Raw genomic sequence first — 11,006 nt, 5'->3', positions numbered from 1 at the left:
AAAGAGAGAAAGAGGAAGAACATATGAAAGAGTAATAATACAATGAAAATATGAGAGAAAAAGTATTTAAATATTGTACTTAAATAGTTGTACTTGTTAGAATTAGACTTTGATGCCCCCAAAATACTTCTAGCCATGAATGTTAGATTTCAAATGACTTTTTTGTTTCAAAATGACATTTACAACTCAATATATTACCTATTTTTAACATTGTATTCAACATTATCCTCTTTCAAACATACTTATTTTTACTCAGAAGTTAATTTCTTCTGGTTGATTAATAAAATAAACGAGTCGAACCATTTACAATTAAATTTCAACTCATTTATTAAAATATTCGAACTCAACTTCTTTAATTTATGAATCAATTTCAACAGGATAATTTTAAAACCAAGTCTCAAACTATTTTTATTGAAGGACATAAACTCAAATCCTATGTAATCATCAATTCCACACATTCATGAAATCACCTTGTTTGTAATCGTTTGATTGAGATCAAACATGTTACTCCCTTCGTTCTTTTTTTAATTATCGTTTGAATGCGGATTTAGTGTTTCTATATAACTATCGTTTTTGGTATTTTAAGGATACGATTTATCAATTATATCATTTGTCAATCACTCTTAATTTTTTCAATAAAACTAATTAATGTTATATATTTGAAAAACTAAAGTTTGTTTTTTTAAAACAAAGTCTATTTCTTGTTATCTTAAAATTAACAATTGTTCGTTACCAGAGAGAAACAAAATGTGCAAAAAAAATAGGATTTTGTTGAAAAAAAAGATAGTAACTGTTGGGTCATTGGGGGAGCTAGGAGGATCGTTCACATCGAGGCTAGAACAACCTCACAAGCAAGAGAGACACCACACTCTTATTCAAAGCTTCAAAGCTATGAGTTTATGAGTCCTCTTACTTATAAGGTGTTCAACTTTTACTCTTTTATCCGATGTGTGACATATAACTCACACTTGCACACCAACAGTAACTAACAATTGTTTGTTACGAGAGAAAAATAATATGTTAAAGGATCTTTTATTTTATTTTTGACAAAATAACATGTTAAAGTAATTTTTTTGAAACAAACATGTTAAAGTAATTAAAAATAAGAATAAATTGATGAACTAAAATAAATATACATTAGTAAATATGCAAAAATACAATTCGCTACTCACGTGGAGGGGATAGGGATAATAAATAGACAAGGATTGAGTTTAAAGTATAACTGAATTAATAACAAACTAAACAACCACCACGAGTTACGTAAAAATATCATCATCATCGTATTCAAAACATAAATTCAATAGAACAGAACATAACATAGCATAGAATCGAAAACATGTCTGCAATATCCGCATCCCTAATCGGGTTTACACCCTCCCTATCAATACCACACCCCCCTCGTCACCACCAACGCAGATCGATAACCGTCCCAAATTCTTCTTCTTCCGACGCTAAAAATTCAGTAGCAACAACTTCACCATTATCAACCACCCCATGGAACATAGATAGTTGGAGAAAAAAGAAGGCACTGCAACTTCCAGAATATCCAGATCAGGAACAATTAGATGAAGTTCTTCAAACCCTTTCTTCTTTCCCACCGATTGTTTTTGCTGGTGAAGCTAGAAACCTTGAGGATAAACTCTCTCAAGCTTCCATGGGGAACGCTTTTCTTCTTATGGGTGGTGATTGTGCGGAGAGCTTTAAGGAGTTTAGTGCGAATAATATTCGTGATACTTTTCGTGTTATTCTTCAAATGGGTGTTGTTCTTATGTTTGGTGCTCAAATGCCTGTTATCAAGGTTTCTTCTTTATCCTCTTTATCTCTTTCTTTCTTTCATGATGAAATTATATTATAATAGAGACTCTTTTGATGTTTATTGTATTGGAATTTGAGATTAGATTCTTGCTATTAGCTATTGGATAGTTTTATGTCTTACCCTTTGTTGGTTTAGAATTGAGAAATGTTTTTTGTACAACTGAGGGCCGGTTTGGATTAGGTGTATTATTCATAAGTTTGTAAATGTATTTTATGATACAATTTTCGTTACTCAGAACTTATAAATTAACCTAAAAACTTATTTATTTGCATAAGCTGTTTTGCATAAACTCAAAATAAGCCTAATTCAAACGGGCTCTAAGTGCATATTTGGATTCACGGCGTGGTTAGTAGAATCACGGCGAATCAATACGATTTTGGCAAAAGCTACACAGAGGTTCAACAAAATTGACACTGTTATTTTGCCAAACTCACCTCCCATCCAAACGTACACGAAGTTTAGACAACTTTTGCCACATTTTTAAGTGGTTAACACATTTGGAATATATGATTAATTAAGTTTAGTAGATAATGGATATATAAGGTGTTGAAATGAATTTCCCACCAACATAATTTCATTAACCACAACTTTAGACGTGATTAATGATTAATCATAATTTTCTGTTTCGTGGTTGACATGAAAATTATGTTTAATCATGTTAAAATTTGTCATTAATGAAGTTACGTGGATAGTTGGTGAGTTTTGACACCCAGAATATCCATTAATCATCAATTGAATGTAATTAACTACCTATTTGAATTGTGTAATTGTTGTCAGAAAAGTTGTCAAATTTTAGCTATTCAAATGACATTGTTGTTTAGAATTTTATGTATGGTCAATGAGATGCCATACTTCTACTGATGTGTTGGATTGGATATATGCTGAATGAATTAGGTGGGTAGGATGGCGGGTCAATTTGCAAAGCCGAGATCGGATTCATTTGAGGAGAAAAATGGAGTCAAGCTGCCGAGTTACAGGGGTGACAATGTGAATGGGGATGCATTTGATGCAGCATCTAGAATTCCAGATCCACAGAGAATGGTAAGAGCCTACTGCCAGTCTGTGGCTACTCTCAACCTGTTGCGGGCGTTTGCTACTGGAGGTTATGCTGCCATGCAAAGAGTCAACCAGTGGAATCTTGATTTCATGGAGCAGAGTGAACAGGGAGACAGGTAACATTTCTAAACTTGGATTTGTGATTTTGAATCATTATTGTTTGTTCGTTCTTATTATTGTATATTTAAAACGGTTTGGGGGGGGGGGGGGTCATTGATGTATTAGAAAATTGAACTGTGTATTTCCATGTTGCTCAAAAAGATAGTGGAAGACAAAGGGTATACCAAAGAAGGGAATGGGATTTGAGAATATATTTAGTTGCTTTCAAATTTCTAGGGACCTTAGGAAAAAATAAAGTAGGGTGAAAATCAGAAAATGTGTGGAAAGGATGAGGAATGAATAAAGTCGAAGACTTGGCCTAGTATGAATTAGCTTCTAGTTTACCAGATCTTTTCAACTAAGTATTTATCAGAGATTGTAGTCATATTTAGATTAACTGATATTATTAAGAAGACTAGCAGTCACTTAGTCACCTTTTCGTTTCCGGTAAGCACTCATTGAAAAGTTTATCCAAATTAACACTTCATTATGTTTTAGTTAGTCGCATTGTATGAATTGAATGTGAAATATTCTCCTTGGCTCTGTGGCATATGTCTTATCACCTCATGCTGTTTGGAAGTAACATTATAGGGAAAAAAATTGGAATGGGATTTTATTTATAGTATTGTATTTTACTTTATTTTTCCTTCAATACCATGTTAAACTTCAATTATTCCAATTTTCTTGTAGTGATCCTATGCAAGTTAAATACTGATATGATTTAGCAATTTCTTTTGCGCCTTCTGCTAGTAATATGTTTAATCTTGAAATTGTCTTAGTAATTTGAAGCTTTTTTTTTTTGTAAGTAATTTCTCAACTTCTATCACATCAGTTTTTCTTTTTGATGTGGACCAACAGGTACCGTGAATTGGCACATCGAGTCGATGAGGCTCTTGGCTTCATGAGTGTTGCTGGAATTACATCTGACCATCCAATCATGACTACAACAGACTTTTGGACCTCCCATGAGTGTTTGCTTCTCCCTTACGAACAAGCACTCACTAGGGAAGATTCTACTTCTGGGCTTCATTATGATTGTTCAGCTCACATGCTATGGGTTGGGGAACGTACCCGCCAACTTGATGGTGCTCATGTTGAATTCTTGAGAGGAGTTGCTAATCCCCTCGGCATTAAGGTGCATATATACTGCTCCTTGCCTATGTTTGTCTAAGTTGCTATTTTGCTTTAATCATCAAATTACATATCATATGATTTATTTATGAATTTGTTTCACATTGCTTGTGCTGTGAATTTATCAAAATTACTTCACATAGGCATGACTCAGCTAAGTAATTATAGTTATCTATTAGCGTAGTTTTCAAACACCTAAAAAACAATCCTGTTTAGGTCTTGTTAGTGATATATAATGCTTTTCTAACAAAGAATTAGCCGCTACTAAATGGCTACTTGGTTTTCAGGTTAGTGATAAGATGGATCCAAAGGAACTTGTTAAGCTGATAGATATTCTGAACCCCAATAACAAGCCTGGAAGAATTACAGTAATTGTAAGAATGGGAGCTGAGAATATGCGAGTGAAGCTTCCACATCTTATCAGGGCAGTTCGCAATGCTGGTCAAATTGTTGCTTGGGTTAGTGATCCCATGCATGGGAACACCATCAAAGCTCCATCGGGACTTAAAACCCGCTCTTTTGATTCAATAAGGGTAATTCTCACTTGTGCTTGGTTCTTTTTCTTCTTCTTCCTCTGTGTGTTTTATGTTCAATATTTATGCAATACAGAAATGGAATAAAATATGGTCTATACTAGGTCATTAGTTTTATATTCTAAAGAAGAGTTTTAGTTCATGCTGCCACTACTTTTTCTAGAGATTGCAATTTAGCTCTTAAATCTATTACGATATAAGGAAACAATATGTTTTTTGCATAGGTGGGTGTTTTGGTGATATTTGTGTCTTCTCATACTCTCACTTAATACATATTCGGAAGAACACTTATTATTGCAATGTCTCTGCTGCTTTCAATTATGAATTTCAAAAAAGATTTTCCTAATCCTAAACTTCCGTCAAACTAACCATAAAGTGTTCACTTACATTGAAAATGGTAGGAACCATATCTTTTCTAGAATGAACTAGGGCATAGTCCGGACTTCACAAGTCCGCACCTCCCCAATGCCCAAAGGCCAATACACTCAAATGAGTTGATTCACAGTCCCTAATTCACCCACCAACTAATTAATTAACTGTAAAGAGGCTACCTATCATGGTCTAATCTGATCCATGTAGTCGACCTCACTTAGTAGGATAAAGCTCGGTTGTTGTTGTTGTAAAGGGGCTACCTGCCAATCAATACTTTCCTCAAGTTTTACCTTGTTCTCAAGGTAAACGATGAATAAACCATACTGTCCCACTAAGATCCTACAGCATGAAGCTCTATATAGTTCCCAATTTACCGAGACCCTCTTCTACATAGCTGATAATAGGAGAGTCTAGTTCCGATGATGGCAGAAGTCTGTGTGGATTGCTTTCTTGTGGCCCGCCTATTTCGCACTTGCCCGACAGTGTGTTGATGACCTAAAAGAGTCTCAATCGGTGTACCATTGGATGCTGAATGCCCTGAGATATATTTTTTCTTTTTCTTTTAGCATCTCGATCCATCATTACTGAGTTGAACTCATCCCAGTAAATCCAGACAGTAACTAATTTACTTCCCCAACCTATTTCCATCTGTTTTGTTTCTTCTTTGTCTTAGGTCAGCCATCTTTCTTCTCATTTTGATCTCCTTTTCGTTCCTGTCAAATTTTGGTTCTGTCTCCACAAGACGCTTCATCTGTCAAATTTGCTCGTCACAACTCCCTTAATGCAGCCACCAACTAACTAATTAACTAATCGTTAAGGGGCTACCTATCAGAAAATTCACTAAATCTGTAATTTTGTTGGCTTAATGAATGATAAAGCGAGTGATTGACTTTGTTGATCACCTCTGTCTTGTCTGTCCTACATACTATAGAGATAATCGTTATTTGTGTGACAAATGATAAAGCGTCTGTTCCAAAACGTATAAGAACTAAAGCCATTAGAATTATTTTGGCTATTTTTTGCCCTTCTTTATGATGTTTCTGCTTCTTATTGTCATACCCAAGTTCTGTCTCTCTTTTGTGGTTGTTTTTTTATTGCTCCTGATAATATATATAAATAAATGTATTTCATTGATGTTTTTGTTGTTGATAGGCTGAACTGAGGGCATTCTTTGATGTCCACGAGCAAGAAGGAAGCTACCCTGGAGGTGTTCATTTGGAAATGACTGGTCAGAACGTGACAGAATGTGTTGGAGGGTCACGGACTATTACTTTTGATGACTTGAGTTCACGCTACCACACTCATTGTGATCCAAGACTTAATGCTTCTCAATCACTTGAGCTTGCGTTCGCTATCGCAGAGAGACTGCGCAAGAGAAGGCTAAACTCAACTCAATCGCTGTCTTCCGCAGTCAGAATTTAGAGAAAAGGGACTCTTACTTTTCCCATGGGTCAGAAACGTTAGTGTAAGATGTATATTTAAGTATGCAATGCACACAGATCAAATCTGGTAGCACAGCTTAAATTGTTCTTGCAAGTTTTGTACTTTAAGTTGAGAGGTATTGTGTCTGTTTGTGTTTGAGTAAATCTGTAATGAATAAAAATTCTCAAATAATAAATCGATATCAAAATGCATTTAAGTGAAATTTATTACATGAAAAATACTCAAGGAGCTCAAATCAGTTCTTATATAAATAAATTATCACAAGTTTGAAGATCATTAACGATTCCGTACAAAACTTGCCCACAGGTTGAATATAAATCAATTGTTTACTAATATGTTTTTGGAATAGGATTTCCCACGTTTATAGTAGGACGCTATAATTGATCTGGGTCGATCGGTCTCAAGTTGGCGGTTGAGATTGTTTTACTGCATGAAACTAAATTAACACTAACAAATTTTCAATAATTAACAAAAAAAAGTATTTATGGATTCATGACCGAATGTTTCTTAATTTAGATTTGAGTAAGGCTACGTGGATACCTTTAATTTTTACACTCATTTAACACATTTTTTTTCTTCTTTTTTTTGATCAATTCCTCATTTTTTTTTTCTCTACCTCTCTTTCCATCACTTCACTAACATATCCCATCGAGTAATGATATTTGTATAACTATTTGATGACAATTTTTGTGACAATCTTATTTTCCTTACTTTTCATCGGTAAAAAACAATAGAGAAAAAAGAAGAGAAAAAGTAAGAACAAAACGTAAATATGATAAAAAAAGTTGTCCAAAAATAGTCACAATATAATCGTACAAATAACATTTATCTATCACATTATTGGTTGATAGGTATCTCTATGCCCAAAAAATTAATGGTTGACATGGACAATTATCGATGTATGATAGTGTCGCATCCCTTAGTCACCTTTAATACAACCATTAACTTATTTTTTGTTTACTGCACTTGTTTTTTATATAGCTTTGCTTTTTTGTCATTTTTATCGATGTGGGGCTTTTGAGTAATTTTAGAGATAATGCAGCGTGTGTTTGGTTGTGCGGTGACGAGAATTGATTTTGATAAAATTGATTTTGTAAAATTGATTTTGGTTAAAATTGAGTTGAATTTAAAGTGATTTATGTTTAGATACCTTCAAAACAGAAGTGATTTTTATGAAAACTGATGTTTGGATATTTTGTATTAGAATTGCTTTTGGGTGTGTGAAAGGAGAGTTAGCAGTATGACAATTAAATTAAAGGGCAAAAAAGAGAAATTCATTGAAACCAAACTCACAGGTGGGAGAATTGATTCCAAGAAACTATGAAATGGAGCTTCATCCAAAATTGATTCTTAAAAGCAAAAAGTATGCTTACAACAAAAAGGTGAAGATAACCAAACACAATAAAATTGATTTTGAAAAAATGAACTCAAGTTTGGGCCATCTCACCGGGCAACCAAACACTGACGCATAATAAGAAGAAAAACATCGGTGAAGTTAGAAAAACAAAAACACCATTATGAAAACCATTTTTAATTTCAATTTCAACTTTTAAGAGTGAGCTCAAATAGACACCGATTAGATGTTAAAGGCAATGCAATCACTTAGAACACTTAAAACTAAAAAATCTTAAAATAGACACCGATTAGATGTTAAAGGCAATGCAATCACTCATTATTTGTCCAATATAGGGGTCAAGTGCAACGTGATAACTAACTTATACTGGCTATCAGCCAACCTTAAAACATGTCAGAAGCTGCTCATTATACGTGTTATGTTCAGTTTCTTTTATGAATGAGCGAATTTGAAGAACATAAAAGATGAAGAAGGTACTTATTTAATTAAAAAGTCTCATAAAATTCATTTGGCAAAGTAATATCTCAAAAACTATATATTTTTGGATATTGAACGACAATTTATAAGTTATAAGAAATCCCAATTGAATACAATGAATTTTATTAACCTGGATTTTATATTTTTATTTTCCTAATTGTATTTCACAAGATTAAAAAAAAACATCATAAAAAAGTGGTATAAAATCTAAAAAATTAAGGTAAATTCTTAGGTAGTTGAAGTTTGATATCTTTTATACCCACATGACTTAGAGATCTCTCTTATTCTAATGTGATTTAGATCACTCATGTGTCCCTTGTCTAAAAGCATGTTTGAGTCATTCATTGTACGTGCTATGTTATATTGTATAAATGAGCTAAATTGAAGAAGACACATATTTAAAAGATGAAGAAAACACATTTAAAAATACTCCTTCTATTCCTAAATATATATCGCATTTGACCACTTCACACATGTTAATGTACAACTTTGATCATTAATATCTTTAATTGTCTGTAATAAAAAATATCCTTTGAGACAAACCGAAAATTTTATATACTAACATGTGTGTTTATATCCTATAAAAAAATATTTCTTTATATTATTAAAAAAAATGGAGAAAATAGTTTATGTGAATAATCAACATGGTCAAAATGCAGCATGTGTTTAGAAACAAAAAGTCTTATAAAATCTAAAAATATTAATTAGGTAAATTCTTAGGTACTTGAAATTTACATGAAGTTTGATAGGTATCTTTGTCCACAAAAAAATCAATGGTTGACATGGAAATGTTACAGTTTTTGAACACCATAAATAATATAATATGTGTCATAGTATCCCTAAAATTATTCACTTTTAATGCAACAATTAACCTGTCGTGTTGTTGCACTTGTTCTTTTATATAGCTTCACTTTTTTGTCAATTTTATCCATGTGAGTAACTTCAGAGATAAAGTAGAACAACTTGTTGCATATTAAGAAGAAGAACAGCAGTGAAGTTAGAAAAAGAAACACACCATTGTGAAGATCATTTTTAATTTCAATTAAATCCAATAATCTAAATAAAATGGATGACCTAATTATGTGAACGAGTAGACTAAAATCAAGATTAAATTACTTCATTTTAAAACAGAAAATTGAAGCTTGCACATCTTATTCAAAATTGTTTTAACCATTTCACAAGGCAGGTAAAAAAATCAATATCCATTTTCAAATTAAGAAGAAAAAGATTTACGTAGTACACGTAAATAAAGTACAATATTGCTTATTTTTACATAATTTACGTTTTCCATATTTAGAACATGTTTCTTTCACTTCACATAAATAGAATTTACAAGTACTTTCTTCCATTCAATCATCACAAGAGTGTTCTGCAACCCTTTGTTTGCGGGTCCCACATCGCTGGCAACAAGTACTTCCTACCATTCACTCCATGCGCATTATAGCTCGCACCAGTAGCTCTGTTCCAAATAACCCGACCCGGATAACCCGGATACGCTCCACTTCCAAACACCCCGGTGCAAGCCGAAACAGCCTCTAATGGCGCCGTTGGTGGACCTTGAAAATATCCGGTATTAAACGGATTTGTAACGGTACCAGCCAATAGAGTTGCAAGGTTAATAATGATTCCATCAACACCAATATCGCCGTTAGGAGCAACTAACGGTGGTGTTTGGGGCCCGTAAATTGGTTGGTGAAATGGCCATGCGCATTGACCAGGACATTGGGTCTCAGAGTTTCCAACCCAAATGTAAGGAATTCGGTTTCTTCTCCTAACTGATCGGATAGACCCGTGAGTCCCACATCGACCACAAAAACCTTCAACTGTAACTTCCTCAGCCGTGAAAATAATATTCACGGCATTTGGAGCGTATTTGAAGACAGAAGCAAGGGAAACAAGGTGGGTCCCTTTTAAGTTTTTACCAAGAGCATAACGTTGGTGCATAATTTGTTTCCCTACAACAATTGTAGACGATCCTCCTCTCTTGTAATTCTCTATGGTTTTCCACCATGATGCAACGGAGGGAAGTGGGGCCTTAGGAGAGGTGGTGAGTGAGTTTATGAAGTCGACGATTATTGAACGTTGGATTGGATTGAAGCTACCGTACCATAAGAGATTAACGGTGATCCGGCCTTTTAGGAGTGGGCCATTGTGGTATTTTAGAATCAAAGGTTGAGGTTCTACCTGTTCTCCCAATGAAGGGTGGAGCATTGCTACTAACATCACAAATAGAGGACAGCATATCATAGCAAACTTGTAATTGAGCATCATATTTTTTCTTCTAAGCAACTCACAACAAACGTTGTTTTAAATCAAATACTATGGTATTTTAAAAAAAAAAATATATATATATATATACTATACAAGCTGTTTAGAATTAGGATTAGGATTTAGAAGAGTATGTGAATGTTTGAAGAATGGAGAGGGATGGATGAGGTGAGATTATTTATATACTCCTTGGAAGAGGACTGAAGAGAGAGAAGTGTCAACATCAAGAGAGAGTATACGTGGAGGTTTTTGGTTGGTTGTGGTTAATCTAGTTTTAAGCATTCACTAAATTGTTGGGTTTGGATCTTCTCCTAAATGCATTCCTCTCCAACAAAATTATTGTGAGGTAAAGTAGAGATAAAATAGGGAGAAAGAAAATGAGGAAGTAATTAAGAGAGAGAAATCAATTAAAAGAGAGATAGATAGAAAATGTTGTGGAGGAAGAATGATAAAAAGA

The 11,006-nt window shown here is 33.7% G+C and overlaps 2 protein-coding genes across 2 annotated transcripts; one reads left to right on the top strand and one right to left on the bottom strand.

Moving 5' to 3' along the window:
- The first annotated feature begins 1,266 nt into the window (after window positions 1–1,266).
- LOC11418834 (phospho-2-dehydro-3-deoxyheptonate aldolase 2, chloroplastic) lies at window positions 1,267–6,652 on the top strand. The gene is made up of 5 exons (XM_003593173.4): window positions 1,267–1,798; window positions 2,711–2,988; window positions 3,830–4,106; window positions 4,390–4,635; window positions 6,160–6,652. Exons 1-5 carry the CDS (start codon window positions 1,337–1,339, stop codon window positions 6,427–6,429), a joined length of 1,533 nt encoding a protein of 510 aa, XP_003593221.1. The 5' UTR covers window positions 1,267–1,336; the 3' UTR covers window positions 6,430–6,652.
- Window positions 6,653–9,468: 2,816 nt separating this feature from the next.
- On the bottom strand, window positions 9,469–10,657 carry LOC11423590 (protein EXORDIUM-like 2). Its single transcript, XM_003593172.3, has one exon. The coding sequence runs from the start codon at window positions 10,550–10,552 to the stop codon at window positions 9,638–9,640; it is 915 nt and encodes a 304-aa protein (XP_003593220.1). The 5' UTR covers window positions 10,553–10,657; the 3' UTR covers window positions 9,469–9,637.
- Window positions 10,658–11,006: the final 349 nt, after the last annotated feature.

This window comes from Medicago truncatula, chromosome 2 (genome assembly GCF_003473485.1).
Source record: "Medicago truncatula cultivar Jemalong A17 chromosome 2, MtrunA17r5.0-ANR, whole genome shotgun sequence".
NCBI classification, from domain to species: Eukaryota; Viridiplantae; Streptophyta; class Magnoliopsida; order Fabales; family Fabaceae; genus Medicago; species Medicago truncatula.
The sequence above is the reverse complement of the archived record's forward strand: the minus strand, read 5'-3'. Positions and strand labels throughout refer to the sequence as shown.

Bases quoted from the DNA above. Each gene is read 5' to 3' on its own strand.
- LOC11418834 (XM_003593173.4), top strand. From the start codon at position 1,337: ATGTCTGCAATATCCGCATCCCTAATCGGGTTTACACCCTCCCTATCA. The intron at 1,799-2,710 runs GTTTCTTCTTTA...TGAATGAATTAG, and splicing joins CTCAAATGCCTGTTATCAAG to GTGGGTAGGATGGCGGGTCA. The intron at 2,989-3,829 runs GTAACATTTCTA...GTGGACCAACAG, and splicing joins CAGAGTGAACAGGGAGACAG to GTACCGTGAATTGGCACATC.
- LOC11423590 (XM_003593172.3), bottom strand. From the start codon at position 10,552: ATGATGCTCAATTACAAGTTTGCTATGATATGCTGTCCTCTATTTGTG.